This window comes from Filobasidium floriforme (assembly GCF_021052385.1).
Source record: "Filobasidium floriforme strain CBS 6241 chromosome Unknown HD553scaffold_1, whole genome shotgun sequence".
Taxonomy (NCBI): domain Eukaryota; kingdom Fungi; phylum Basidiomycota; class Tremellomycetes; order Filobasidiales; family Filobasidiaceae; genus Filobasidium; species Filobasidium floriforme.
The window spans coordinates 1,350,139-1,364,498 of record NW_025763622.1 but is presented as its reverse complement, the minus strand read 5'-3'; the positions used below and the strand labels follow the sequence as shown (position 1 = coordinate 1,364,498).

The 14,360-nt window shown below is 51.9% G+C and overlaps 3 protein-coding genes across 3 annotated transcripts; 2 read left to right on the top strand and 1 right to left on the bottom strand.

Annotated features, from left to right (window-relative positions):
• The first annotated feature begins 26 nt into the window (after nt 1–26).
• HD553DRAFT_303090 (uncharacterized protein) lies at nt 27–2,002 on the top strand. The gene is made up of 7 exons (XM_046178831.1): nt 27–224; nt 322–392; nt 913–966; nt 1,038–1,149; nt 1,227–1,379; nt 1,454–1,498; nt 1,571–2,002. Exons 1-7 carry the CDS (start codon nt 206–208, stop codon nt 1,735–1,737), a joined length of 621 nt encoding a protein of 206 aa, XP_046040325.1. The 5' UTR covers nt 27–205; the 3' UTR covers nt 1,738–2,002.
• Nucleotides 2,003–7,225: 5,223 nt separating this feature from the next.
• HD553DRAFT_266665 (uncharacterized protein) lies at nt 7,226–10,503 on the top strand (the record flags this gene model as incomplete). The annotated part of the gene is made up of 8 exons (XM_046177494.1): nt 7,226–7,385; nt 7,444–8,056; nt 8,123–8,972; nt 9,037–9,829; nt 9,888–10,090; nt 10,151–10,192; nt 10,251–10,337; nt 10,411–10,503. 8 exons carry the CDS (start codon nt 7,226–7,228, stop codon nt 10,501–10,503), a joined length of 2,841 nt encoding a protein of 946 aa, XP_046040324.1.
• A 193-nt stretch (nt 10,504–10,696) lies between these two features.
• On the bottom strand, nt 10,697–13,535 carry HD553DRAFT_338379 (uncharacterized protein; the record flags this gene model as incomplete). Its single annotated transcript, XM_046182343.1, has 12 exons — nt 10,697–10,728; nt 10,800–11,695; nt 11,755–12,030; nt 12,087–12,201; nt 12,285–12,325; nt 12,389–12,478; nt 12,556–12,591; nt 12,660–12,773; nt 12,857–12,882; nt 12,974–13,048; nt 13,143–13,384; nt 13,454–13,535. 12 exons carry the CDS (start codon nt 13,533–13,535, stop codon nt 10,697–10,699), a joined length of 2,025 nt encoding a protein of 674 aa, XP_046040323.1.
• Nucleotides 13,536–14,360: the final 825 nt, after the last annotated feature.

Here is a 14,360-nt window from a genome sequence, read left to right as displayed (position 1 = left end):
CGTGCCTGGTCACCCTCCCGCCTCCTCCTCAGCGTTGGGGGGTGTCACCCCACTCTCTCGCTCTCTCTCCCATGCCAGCAGCCAGCAGATCCCTCGACATACAACTAAAACTCCCAACTCTACTTCAGTTTGATTCTCGAGCATCTCTCTTCTCTCTTCACAGTTTCTGTAGATTCAAACAACATCTAAAGCAACTATCTCAATAATGTCCAAGATTTACGTCGGTGAGTACTTGGCAAACGCGGGCTCGATCGAGTCGTTTTTTTTCGGCTTCTCGAGAGACTGACGAAGCGTTCTTTTATCCTCTTCTTCCCCTTGCAGGTAACTTGTCGTGGAACACCACGGATGAGATTCTCATGCAGACTTTCACCCAGTACGGGCCTGTCCTTGACGTTCGTGGCATTTCTCTCGACTCTGGCCGCTCGCACGGTCAAGTCGCGCTCTCTCGCTCGATTGTGCTCGATTCTGATTATTCTACTTTCCGATATCATATATGGTGCACACCTCTTGCCCTTTCGCTGGTCCTTCGTCTTGCAACATGGTCATCGTCACCTCTCTACGACTCGTCGCTCTCCCGTATGCTCGTTGCTTCGTCGCACTTGTCTCTACGCTTGGCCTGGGCTTTTTTTCTGGGAATTGGCGTTTCGTCTTGGGCACGCACGCGTCTTGGGGATCGAAAATTTTCGGGCTGCTTTCTTTTGCAAACTCGACGTCGTCGTTCCCTGCTGCTATCTATGGCTGCATGCTACTTGCAAATGTGGTGATGGCTACTTTGGGACTGGGCTCGACGTGAACGTCTGCTATGGATCTCTTTGAAAACTGCGGGCTCGATCCGGCTTGTCCTGTTGGCATGAACGCGTTCGTTTCGTTGCACGGCATCTCGAATTCTGCCCGGTCTTTGCGAATCAATAGGGAATCGTCATGAAGGACCGAGAGACTGGCCGATCCAGGGGATTCGGATTCGTCGTATGTTACCCTTGACGCGTTCTGGCAGCGATGTCCAATCTTTTAAAACTCCTTCCTCTCTTGTCATTTAGACCTACGGATCCGCCGAGGAGGCCAACAACGCCATCGCCGCCATGGACGGACAGAACTTGGACGGACGTCAGGTCCGAGTCAACCTCGCTAACCAACGTACCGGTGGAGGTTGTTAGTACCCTCTACTCTCGTGAACTTACCTATTGATGAATCTTGTCCTTGCTCAAACGTTACACGCGCTCTCCCAGACGGTGGCCAGTCCGGATACCAGGGTGGTGGCGGATACGGCGGTGGCCAGGGCGGCTACGGCGGCCAGGGTGGATACGGTGGTGGTTACGGCGGTCAGTCTGGCGGCTACGGTGGTCAGGGCGGATTCTCTCAGGGAGGATTCGGAGGTCAAGGTGATTATCAAGCTAAACTCTAATTCACTTGCATTCCCTTTTTGCTGAATCGTATATATCTTCTGCGTCTCCAGGCGGTGGATACGGTGGCGGTTACGGTGGTCAGCAGGCCGCTGGTGGTCAGTCCTCGAATTGTCATCGAACGGGCTGAGCTCGATCGCTAAACTCTGTCTCATCGTCACGACACACAGGCTTCCAGGGTGGATACGCCGCTCAGGGCCAGTCCGGTTACGCTGCCGGTGGTCAGGGTGGATACGGTGGCCAGGGTCAATCCGGCTACGCTCCCCAGGGTGGATACCAACAGCAGGGTGCCGGCGGATACGGTCAGCAGGCTCCTTACGGCGGTCAGCAGCAGTAATCTCGTCGCCACGTTTTCATGATTGAAGTTTCCCCGACTCGCGCTCGATCTCGACAAGCTCTCTCAAAACACGCATCTGGCTGGATGGGTGGGATTACGGAAGGAGGATGTAGGGAAAGGGTACCGATTGTTTTTCACTGTTCAAGAGTGTGGTTGAGAATTTGATCGTCTGTGTGAAATCGTGCTTCGTAATTATCTGTCCGTTGCCCCTGTATCAACTTTGTGCTCGCATGAATTGATCCATTGAAAAGGCTGTTGTGTGTGCTTGCTTGCCTTCCTTGCTTCTTGCTTCTTGCGAATCTTACTTTGAGGGTATGGGTGCGAGGTCGTGCAATTTCGGCGGTGAGCGAGTACGTCATCGCGGCAAAGCACGAAGAATTCATCTGGTGGCGGTAACTTTTACTACCCTGGCGGCAATCGACTTTACATTTCAAATACCTACCACCTCTGCCTATGGCTTGACGCCAAGGAACAGCCACACGCACTAGTCCCTTGAAATACTCCATGGCACCTCTCCATTGCATCCGTTTCGGTGAAAACATTCTCGGGGAATAAACCTCTTTGTTACCCCTATTGGAACGTCTCAACGATCAGCGTTGATCGTCAAGAACCTTACAATCTTTCCTTACAACTTTCCACTGGGTCTCTTCGTTGTACGATCGCCTTGTAGCTTTACCTATCGAACTACACATTGATTTATCACTCAGAAACTTGCCCTCGCAATCGCACTAGTATTCAATATCAATACGTTATCACAATGAACTCTTCCCAGGCAATCGACATTGATCAACTCCCCGACATTCTTAACCAATACACTGGGATGGAGGAGGACCTAGTCGACCTCTTTATAAGGGATGAAGCAGAGAAAGACGCCGAAGAAGAAGTCCAATTAGCTTCTCCCCCGCCCTCCCCCCTTATTATCGCTCAACAATCGATTCCAGGGGATTCATTCTCTGTTGAACTCCCTGAGTTCGGACCCACGCTCGACATGGATGCAATCGTTGCAGAGATCAATCTCCATGGTCAAGCCCATGGGTATGCTATAAGGAAGTCAAACGTCAGCAAATACCAAGGAGTCGTTCGCAGTTTTAACTTGAAATGCACTCGCGAGGGGGAATACACTCCTTCTCACGACTACATTAAAAAAACGGGACTTGCCCGAAACAAAAAGACAACTACACAGCGATGTGGCTGTGGATTCAAAATCTATGTGAGCTGCGATAAAGCTGGCCAATGGTCTGTCTCACCGCGGTGTTTAATCCACAATCATGCACCGGCCGAAACCCCTGGAGTATTTCGCCAAAATCGAAAGATGACTCCAGCCGAAGCAGCGATTGTAGAAGCAGGTTGCAAGGCAAATCATTTACCTTCTGCGACCCTAGCAGAACTACGACACAAAGCAGCACAGGAGGGAAGAGAAACATTGGTCTCAATTAAAGAGATCTACAACGCTCGTCAAAAGTTCTTTTCCAATGCAGCGACTGGAAAAACACGTACCGATGCATTGATCAAACAACTCGACTCCGCTGGAATACCCTTCGAACCTTGTTTCGGTGCAGCCAATGTGTTAACACACTTGTTTGTAACTGAACCAATGGCCATGACCCTTGCTCGACATTACGGGCAACTGTTATTTATCGATTGCACCTATAAAACAAACAAATACAACATGCCGATGCTTCACATCGTTGCAGCGACCGCGAGCAATACTACATTTACTGTGGCCTTTGCATTCATGTCTCGGGAAAGGGAGAAGGATTACATCTGGGCAATGAAGTGCTTCAAACGATTCCTAGGGAATACTCCAGTGGAAACGGTTATGACCGACGCCGAAATGGCCTTGCGCAATGCGATCGAGCAAGAATTTCCTCGTTGGAAACACATCCTATGCCTTTGGCATATACAACAGAACATCGTGAAGAATTGCAAGAAAGGCATCCCAAACGACACGTTCATTGAAGTGCTTCGAGCCTGGTGGGGTGTTGTAAGACAACCAACGGAAGCGAAGTTCAAGAACGCAAAAGTCGATCTGATCCATCGATTTGGTCAAAATGGATCGAACACCCAACAAATGGTGGGGTACTTGATCATTGGATTCGAAGAGGCGGAACGCTTTGCCTTCTACGCTACCGGGCAAGCGTTCCATCTGAACTATCTAGCTACATCGACCGGTGAATCGTTCCATCGCGCTGTCAAAAGGCAAATCAAAGGCAGTGGCGATCTCTTTGCAGCGACCAACGCGGTATTGAATCACATGGAGAGTACGCAGTTGAAAATCTTTGATATTCATGCCAATGGACCTGTTCGAAGGAACATTAGCTTGCCCGAATGCTTTGTCCAAGTGAGTTGAGGTGTGACCATGTGGTGTTCCGTTAGAGTCGATCTATTGACATGTTTCAAACAATAGCTCCATGGAAAGGTTTCAACGTACGCGATCGACCTCATGCATCAACGGGGATACCTCTTTGCGAAAGCTGTAAAGGCTAGCAACGGTCAATTAGACCCTTGCACTGGTGCATGGCAAAAATCCACTGGTCTCCCATGCAAACATGACTTTGCGGCGTTCTTGAATGGCACTCGACGACATCCTTTACAACTCCACGAAATTCATGTTCATTGGCATATCGTTCATCGCGCACAACTCAAAGAAACAGCGGTACAAATGGGTATAGAGGTCCCTCGAGCTCTTCTCAGGGGTCTTGACAATGCAAACATCCCTGTACCTATTCCATTGGGAGGCATTCAGAACACCTACATCGAACGTCGACTCCCAGGGGATTTACTACTGAACGACCTATCGGCGACGATCCTGCCACCTGTTCGGCGGGTACGCGTAGGGCGGAAGCAAACAGCGCCCTCGCGCGCGGAGGCTGCCACCCTTATCAATGACGTGGCAATGGATTGGCCTGTCGCGCGCGCGGAAGCAGGTCCAACTCGTACATACGCGGCGCCCTCGCACGCGTCTATTCCATCGCAAACGACCAGTGAATTTTTGTCTGGCTACATTCCACCGGGCGACATCATCGTACCAGTTGCTTCTAGCGGTCGCACCCAATCGGGCGGGGAGACTGTTCTCAAGAAACGCAAAGTCGTACCAGCTGCAGAGCAGCAATGCCACGGATGTTGGCAATTTGGTCACCGTAGTAACAGCAGCAAGTGCGACAAGAACAAGGAGAAGGCGATTGAAACAGCGCTGTGGAGGGCGACATCGACAACTACGGAGAACAATACAATTTCGAACTCGTTTTTAGGATCGACGCAGGGTGTTTAAACATACGTCTTGTTCGATGCTTTCAGACAATGAAATACCTATTTTGAAACGCTGCAATGGACTGGAACAAGGACCTATCTCGACCAAAACGATCCTCGGAGTGAAACTAATGACGTTTTCCTCTTGTTTGGACAAAAGTAATCGATCGACATATCAACTGCAATGGAAGATCACCTCGAAACAACTATTGTTCACGTTTACAACGCTCAAGAACAATAAAAATACGATTTGGAGACATACATCTCGATGAGTACTTATACCTTTCGCAAGAGAACACCTTACTGATCGATAACATCGTCTCTCTACTCTTCTCTTTACTCTACAACGAATAGATTTCCTTCCCGCAATAGCCCTATGCCCGTCTCACCCTCTATCGCAAGCACCATCGATATCGTACAGTCACCTAACCCAATGGACGGAATGGACGGAACGTGAGTACATGTTTCTTTCCTTTGAATCGTTCCAGATATTCTTTCCATCGAGATCGACCAACTAATTGATTCATTGTATGCGTTTAGTCCTCTTTATTCCGCGTTCGACATCCCCAATATCCTTACCCTCGACCCTACATTGCCCATCCCCAATCTCAATCTCTGGCCCGGTATTTTTCAGAATCATCAACATTGGACCGACGCCTGGAACGGTTGCGTCGACGAATCTCGCCCCGACGATGGCCCGGGAGCTCCTCAACGAAGGACTCCATCGACTCCGAAGAAGAAGAAGACCAACAAGGGGAAGGCCAAAGCGGTCGATCCCCCTAAGCTTCGCGTGGCGGATAAAGCTTATCGCTGCACCACTGGAGCATATATTTCGAGGTTGGACAAAGGAGGTATTGAAAAGGACGACAAAAGGAGTAAGTTCACATCGATATCTTTCATTGTTCGACTACATTGCTTTAGATCGCTGATCGACTTCATTGCATATGTTCTTTGTTTAGTTCACGCGGATCTCGTCGATGAATTGTCCCTCCCCGTTCTCCCCGTCGCTCCCCCCGCCCATCTCATTGCCATGAACGCTCCCATGGCTTCCGGAAGAAAGGATACTCCCGGTATCGACGCTGCCTTGGTGAGTTGCGTTGATCGAGTTTATTGGGCGATTTCAATGAACTGACGCGTCGTACGATATCATTTTCTTAGGCCAAATACCAAGGAGGATGGAGACTCGCCTGCGACAGCTGCCTCGGGCTTTATATCCCCGTCCCCTACACCGGCCCCGGCCAAGTCTTCACTCAGCAAGCGATGATTGCTGCGAACCTGAACGTCAACTACGCTACAAGGATCCGACTCATCGAATACGGTCCTTTTATTCTTTGCCGTGGTTGCATCGGGGTTGCGAAGGGCAAGGGGATGTTGCCGAGTTGTGGGCCGTGTCGGGTGACCGGGGAAATGTGCAAGGAGGTCGATGCCAGTACGGCAATCCGATTGAACGACGCCGGGGTCCATCCCATCAAGAGAGCTATCCGGGCCTTCACCATCATTCGGGACCACGGGCAAATGCAGAAGCCCGATCGCATTAGGATCGCCCAATACGGTCTCGACGCGCTCAAGAACGAGGTCTGCCACGGATGGGATGGTGACGAGTTGGAAGACGGCGAGATAGCTCATGAACGGGTTGTTTGCGATGGGGTTATGAGTGCTTTCGATTAATTGGTTTGTTTCGTTGAAGTCTTCTTATTTATAATACGCAATGTTCTTGTTTTGTAAATCTACTTCTATGCGATCGTCTTATGCAATTGATACCGGAACAACTTTGAGCAAACTAATTCACCGAACGACTCCAACGGAACACAGTGATGCGATAATCCCTTGAACAGTACCTTGGCGTAAAGCCATTGTCACATACTCCCGAGCTATTTGAAATGTAAAGTCGATTGCCGCCATAGTAGTAAAAGTTACCGCCACCAGATGAATTCTTCAAAGCACGAGCCAACTTCTGAGCTTCCGAGAGGCGATCGACGGTCATATCTCGTCGTCGACTCGTCCTGACAATAAATATTAACACCGTCATTCAGCTCGCACCCACCACCATCAAGGTCAAGTTTCTGTCCGGAAGATCAGACAGCCAGGCTTCGGCTTCCTCTAGTCCATCAGGATGTTCAGACAGGCGACATCGATTGCTCGGTCGAGCGTTGCCAGGCAGTCGCTCGTCAGGAATACCAGGAGTCTTCATCTCGCAAGCCGGAACCCCACATTACACCTCACTGGCTCGGATCAAGGAATGGCTAGCGCTTCTAGGCTGAGAGCGGTCAGAAATATGCACGTCCGGGCCATCTCGTTCGGAACCATCCCTCGGATTGTCGCTAGGGCTTTTAGGGTACCGATGTACGGTGCAGGGGTCGGCGCAGGAGCTCTGACATATGCAAACTACAAGCTAGAAGGTGAGCCGGCTTTCATGACATAGTCAGGCCCTCAAGCTGACTCAAAAGTGCTGCACAGGCGTTCGTACGGCGACGAACGACATGCTCGACTCGATATCCTCGACAGTGCACGACGGATACGACCAGGCCAGCTCATTGCTATCAGGCGTGTCGAGCACTCTGTCGTCTGCTGCAGGCAGCATCGGAGGCGAATTGGGAACTCTAGCGGACGGAGTCAAGGAGAATACGAGTGGGTTCGTGAACGGGTTCAATGAGTGGTGGGGTGGAGTCAAGTTTGGTTCTGGCTCGACGCCATCTCAGGAAAGGTCCTCTACAGCGCCGGCGGCTAGTATTCCTCCCCCTCCTGCAACTCGACCGGCATCGAACGAGAGCAGCGGGAACCAGAACGGAAAGGGCCCAGAGGATGACGGTCCTTTAGCTGGAGGCGCTGCAGCTCTCGCTGCTTTAACATCAGCTTATATGAACCGGGAGGAAAACAAAGATGAAGCGGAACCGGCTCAACCTCAAGAGCTGTTACAGCTCACCAGAAAGTTGATCGAGATCCGACAGGTCCTCATGTCCATTGATCAGAGTGACGCTTTGAAGCTGCCGAGTATCGTTGTCATCGGCAGTCAGAGTAGCGGGAAGAGTAGCGTGCTCGAGGCGATCGTGGGTCACGAATTCTTGCCAAAGTCAGTAACACGTTTGTCTTTGCGCTTTGCTGCGTATGTGCTAATATATCTGCCTACTATTCATAGAGGTGACAATATGGTGACCCGGCGCCCGATCGAGCTCACGCTTGTACATACCCCGGACGATGGTTCGGGAGGCCCTCGAGAATACGGTGTCTTCCCTGGTCTGGGTGGACAAAAAGTCACCTCGTTCCCCTCAATCCAGAGGACCTTGACGGAACTCAACGTCGCGGTCCCATCCTCGATTGCCGTCTCATCCGACCCTATACACCTGCGCATCCATTCGCCCCATGTACCAGACCTCACATTGGTTGACCTACCTGGTTACATCCAGATCTCGTCGATGGACCAGCCAGAAGAGCTCAAAGACAAGATCTCCTCGCTGTGCGACCGATACATCCAGGAGCCGAACATCATCCTCGCTGTATGCTCGGCCGACGTAGATCTCGCCAACTCGGCTGCTTTGCGAGCGAGTAGACGAGTTGATCCTATGGGACTGCGGACGATCGGGGTCGTTACCAAGATGGATCTGGTACCTCCAGAGCTTGGCGCTTCGATCTTGAAAGGAAATCGGTACCCGCTACACCTCGGTTACGTCGGTGTCGTGAGCAAGGCGCCGAAAGGCCCGGGTAGCGATAAGATCCGACACGGCGGTGAAGCCCCGAACATCACGGGCGCGATCATGAGACGGGAAGAAGACTTTTTCGGAGGAGAGAATGCTCGCTACTTCTACCCGCCCGAATCGTCCCGGCGTGGCCTAGGGAGCGGACAGAGCTTGCAAGGCAAGGTTATGGTAGGAACAGACACGCTACGTCGCCGTCTGATGGACGTGCTGGAAACCAGCATGTCTGGCAGCCTGAACGGAATCACTAATGCGGTACAACTCGAGATGGAAGAGGCCAACTACCAGTTCAAGGTGAGTTTATGTTGCAGCCCCCTGATACTACACGTCTAATTGCCCAAGTTCTCAACCCTTACAGGTGCAATACAACGATCGTAGGATAACGGCAGAATCATACGTCGCAGAAACGATCGACGCGCTCAAAGCTAAATTCAAGGAATACACTACTCAGTTCACCAAACCGCACGTTCGAGCAAAGCTACGAGCGATGCTTGACGACAAGGTCATGGACATCCTGGAACAGCTGTACTGGGTCGACAAACGAACCGAGGAGTTATCCAAGCTCGCGGACGACCGGAAACTGAAGCCTGAGGAGCTCGCTTCTTATTGGCGCTACAAGCTCGACACAGCTAGCTCACTCCTTACCAAGTCGGGTGTGGGTCGTGATTCGACGCAACTGGTCGCTGAGGGGTTGAGATCTCTGATCGACTCTATCGCCATGGGAGAGCCTTTCACATATCATCCCGGAGCAGCGGAGAGGATTGTCGAGTTTTCGCATGCCTTGCTGCGTGAGCGACTCAACCTGACGGCGGACCAGGTCGAGAACTGTATCAAACCATACAAGTATGAGGTGGAGATCGAGGACCGTGAATGGGATAGCGGCCGGGCTCGGGCAGAGCAGGCCTTTGACCTAGAGGTTGCGAGGTGCGAGTCGAAACTGGCCGAGATCAAGAAGAAGGTCGGTGGAGCTTGGCGTATGAAAGGCTTGCTCGGATACGTCAGCGACCTTGAACAAAAAGAGACCGAGAGAGCCAGGCGTCGGTTCGCCGCGGTCAATAATCCCGAGACGAGTGATAGCACAGACCAGTATGAACCCCTAGATGAGCCTCATCCAGACAGCTACAAATACAGTGCAGCTCAGCTGGCTGACGGTATGTAACCCGTTCTTAACTTCTGAAAGTGTTCGGCAAGCTGATCATGGGCTTGGAGCAGGGAAAATCGCCGCGCTGTTTTCTGATCGACTGGCTGTGCTAAAGTTGCGACAAGCCGCTCTCAAATCGCGTCGGTGCAAGATGGGCCCTGAACAAAAGGCATTTTGTCCGGAAGCTTTCTTGAGCGTAGTCGCAGAAAAGCTCGCCTATACCTCTACCATGTTCATCAACATCGAGTTGCTGGAGCAGTTCTTTTACCAGGTGAGCCCTGCTCCGTTACCGTCACAGTTCTGCAACCTGATATTGCCTGCCCATCACTAGTTTCCTCGCGAGATCGATTCGCGTATCCTTTATAATCTCGACGTAAGTAGTAAGCCTGTGATTCCGCCTGTACACTCGCTTACGCATCGTCACTACATAGCGAGAAGAGATATTGCGGTTTGCGCGAGAGAATCCGGTCATTCGCAAACACCTTGACCTACAGGACAGGAAAGACAAGCTTGAGCAGGTAGGTCGTTCTTCAGCGCTAGCCTACAAAGTTGATGCGAGCCTTATGCTGACATTTGCTGCATCCTGCTCAGGTCATGCGGTCGCTGCAGTCTCTGGTCAACCTTCGACAAGAAACTGAACCCCGGTCGTCTCGAAATCAAGGCCTCTTTACCAAGTTCTTCTGAGCTGATACCCTTGACCGACAACAAACTCCACTCCATCTCGCGCAAGATACCCGTTTGCGCAATTGTCACGAACAAGATCAGTAACCCGGAGAGAATAACGAATGTATGGTATAATGACGAATTACGGGTAAACGAATTGACAACACCCTATGCACAGCGATATACGAAACAAGCAGTTGCAACCTAGATCATATTAGGCCTTCGAGATTGCGTTTCTGGGGAGAGCTGCGAAGGCAAGGGTTCGGTGGCCTGTACGTCGAGCAAGAATCAGCGGGCGTAATCTCCTGCCCACATACCATTCTCTCTCACCTGGAAGTAATTTGGAGGTAATTCGTGTCTACCACTGACCGACGGAGAGGCTGGCAGTGGTCCCGCGTCGACAGCTCTGCCGTAAATCCGCGTGCGACTGTTAATGTCGTCCGGTGATACGGCAGAAGACGGCGCAACACTCGTGGCTGGCAGAGCGGCGCTGAACATGTTTCCCTTGTTGCGCAAGGCTGTCACTGCGCGGGTCTGAGGAGAGCCCATCACAGTCGCGGTGCCAGGAGGCCCATAAGAGAATTCAGAGCCAAAGATCGCTTCCGGTGGCTGATAACCCGCTTCGCCTGGAGGAAAGAGAGATCTTCCAGAGTGAGGTTGATAGATCTGGTCGACAGGGACCAGCAAGGCTCGCCCAATCTCGCCGACGCTACCTTGCGAACCAGTGGAGGGTCCCGATCGCTGTTGCTGAATGCCTCCATATGCGCCGTTCGTGCGAGATCCGGACCTTGCTGCGCCATACATATACTCTGCTTGTCCTTCATCTATCGGACTACGTCCGTGTTCAGAAGACGGTTCGACGGAGTGCGGGTAGTATGACGGGTTCTGCGAAGGAGGTGCAGGCGGAATGTAAGACATGTACGGCGAGCCGGAGTTCCCGTAAGGAGAACTGTTGGCATGTTGGACAGGCTGCATGCCGGAATCCCAAGGAGTGGCAGAGGCGTGGTCGCTAAAGGGGCTGACACCGTTGCCACCATAGGGGTATTTGGAACCGTCATCACCGGTGAGATCGACGATATGTTTGTCTTGCCATTGATCGGGTTCTTCGCCACGACGCTTTTTGCGTTTCAGCAAGAACAGGATGGCGCCAAGCAAGAGGAGCGCGATGGCCCCGCCGACAGCACCGCCTGCAATTAGGCCGGGACTCGTTCCGCTATACATGATTCAGATCAGTTCGCGACTCAGGCCTAGGCCTTCAGTACCAATGCTAACCTCTTTTCTTCGCTCGATGTCGCGCCATTTATGGCACCCGAACTCGGAGGAACGACAGTATTGGTCGTCGCCGGGGCGACCGGACCAAAGTCAGGGTCACTAGTGCCGGGTGTAGTACTCGCCATGACGAGGTCCATAGAAGATGAAGAGGTGCTTGTACCTCCCGTAGTGGTTACAGAGTTGGATGAAGCGGAGGCGGAGCTCGAGGCGGTCGCACTGATCGTGCTTGCCACTCCAGCGATCGTTGTCACAGACGTCACAGATTCGGCCGAGTCCCTAAGAAGCAACTCATCAGCCTTAGCTACATGATGGATCGAATTGGCTTGACCTACGCCAGCGTATAGTTGTACTCGATGTAATCGATGTCAAAGTTGTTCTTCGTACCAGTACCGAGGTTTTTCAGTACGAGCGAATGTGTCGTGTTTTGGAGACCCGTTGCCATGTAGACTGACGTGAGACGTGACACAAACGGGTAGAAGGAAATCTCAATCGCGAGTTGACTGGGATCATGACCTGTTGTTTAGACTCACGAACCGCTCCCGCTTTGAGGTCATCGTAAGATCCAGAGTATCTATGTGGTTCAATCCGTCGTCAGCAGGGTATGAAAGTATCCCATATCCTGCCTTGCGCTTACACCTGTTCTGGACCTCCATCCAAACTGGCGGAGTAGTCCCCATGGTTGAAATTGACACCTCCAAATACCGCCAAGGTCTGTCCAATAAAGCTAGACAACGCGATACATTGCGCACACGGTTAGTTAATATGATCTCTCAATGTCTCGTGTTTTTAGCCTGGGCTCACTCGACTTTGACCGTCTCTCCGGCGGTATTGAGCAGGCTAAACAGAATAGGTATTCAGTCAAAGCCTGTCCTAGTCCCATCATACTGAAGCCACATGAGACTTACTGCCCGGTCTCGGCGTAATACTGCTTGGTAGCCGAGAAGTCCGTCGTGATCGAACCCCCGTCGTAAGTGAACCGAGGGCTAGCATCGTCGATCCTGGTCGTCGCGGTCAGGGCACTGAAATAGTAACAGGGCAAGACGGTCGTCAGTGACCGTGATCCGAGCGCTCTGTTTGCTCCAGCAAAAGATTCAGGGCTCACTTGGCATCTCCGAGCTTCGTTTCGATCTTGTAAATCCGTCAACAACGTAGAGATAATTTAACTTCGAGATCTTCCCGGCCGCTGGATAACGAGTCAAACGGAAAAGGGGTGACTCACGATGAAATAATCGATGTCGAACCACGGTCGTTTATCCCCCGTACCTTGATTCTTGGAAGGCGTGTTTGTGAATTTCTAGTTCATCGCGCGCATAAGTTGCGAATGTCAGTCGCATTCTTGTAAAATTGTAGAGATAAAAGACGACACGTGATCCCCCAAGGCGACTCACTACCGTATGTTCCACATCGGGATCCAATCCTCCTTGCCCGAATAGCAGTTCCTGCGCCTTGTTCGCCCCGTACCCGTCCGACGTGGTTACTTGCCCATCCAGATCTACCTCGAACATCCCGTGGTTGTCCCGCTTCGCGCCAAAGACCCAGACGCCGGTCCCTTTGAACTTCAATGAGCCCGAGGCGTTATCAGTTTGGGTGCAGCGGAAGGTGGAACCGAAATACCGAGGGGTGAAAGGGTCTGTGATGAGTTCCGGCAGGGTTCTGAGTAAGCGACCTGCGCGATTGGGTAGAACAGAAACCAACTTACCGGCGGCTAGGCTTCCGATGTTCCATCCTTGTCCCCAAGAGATCATGGGAGATGTGTCGTCCAGAGTGATGTTCACGCTCATCTTGCCGACTCGATCTTCAGCTCGGTGTTACCTGGTAGATTCTGGTGTGGGTGGGTCGTGCAGCTGCGATTCGATGTCTTGACGAAGATGATGAGGCGATCGAATTCAACGAGAGAAAGGCGAGGTGAAGACAAAGGGACTAGGTCGGATCGCTACCAGGCGACGTAGAGAGTTGTTGCAAAAGAGGTGAAGGTCAGATTCGTCGTGTTGTGAGCTGTGCTGTGTGCGGAACACTTGGTCGAGGCTCGCGATGCCGTTGTTTAATCAGAATCGGATGTCGAATCCGTATGAACGAGAGTGTAATTGATGATTGAGAATCAATAGCAGAAGAGGAGCTCGATGGGTGACGGAGAACCAGGGGTGTCTAGGCTAGCCTTTGATCGATATGACAGGAAAACTCACCAAGAGGAGAGGGGGCGGAGAGCGAGGGACCGTTGGGGGCTTGGGGCGGGGGAGGGGAGTGTTACGGAGTGTGAGGTTTCAAAACCCTTTGTACATCCTTTCAAGGTGGTCATCCTCCTCCAACTTCGACTCGGGTTGCTCCGCCCGATGTTTCGACTCTCCCTTTGTCAGCTTGATCAGCTTCCAGTGTGATGACGAGGTCGATGACTGGGCTCTACCCAGCTATCCAATGACGCCGACAGCCCGATAGTAAGACGATCGCGACGATCTCCAACCACGGCGATCTGCGTCGGTCACCGGCTCCGTGCGACGGCTTTCGTCACGTTCGTCGGTTTCACACGGTCATCATCCGTCGCCGACACATTATTCGAGCAGAACTTCTTCCGGATACGGTCTCGATTAAGGCTACAGTCAGAGGAAAGA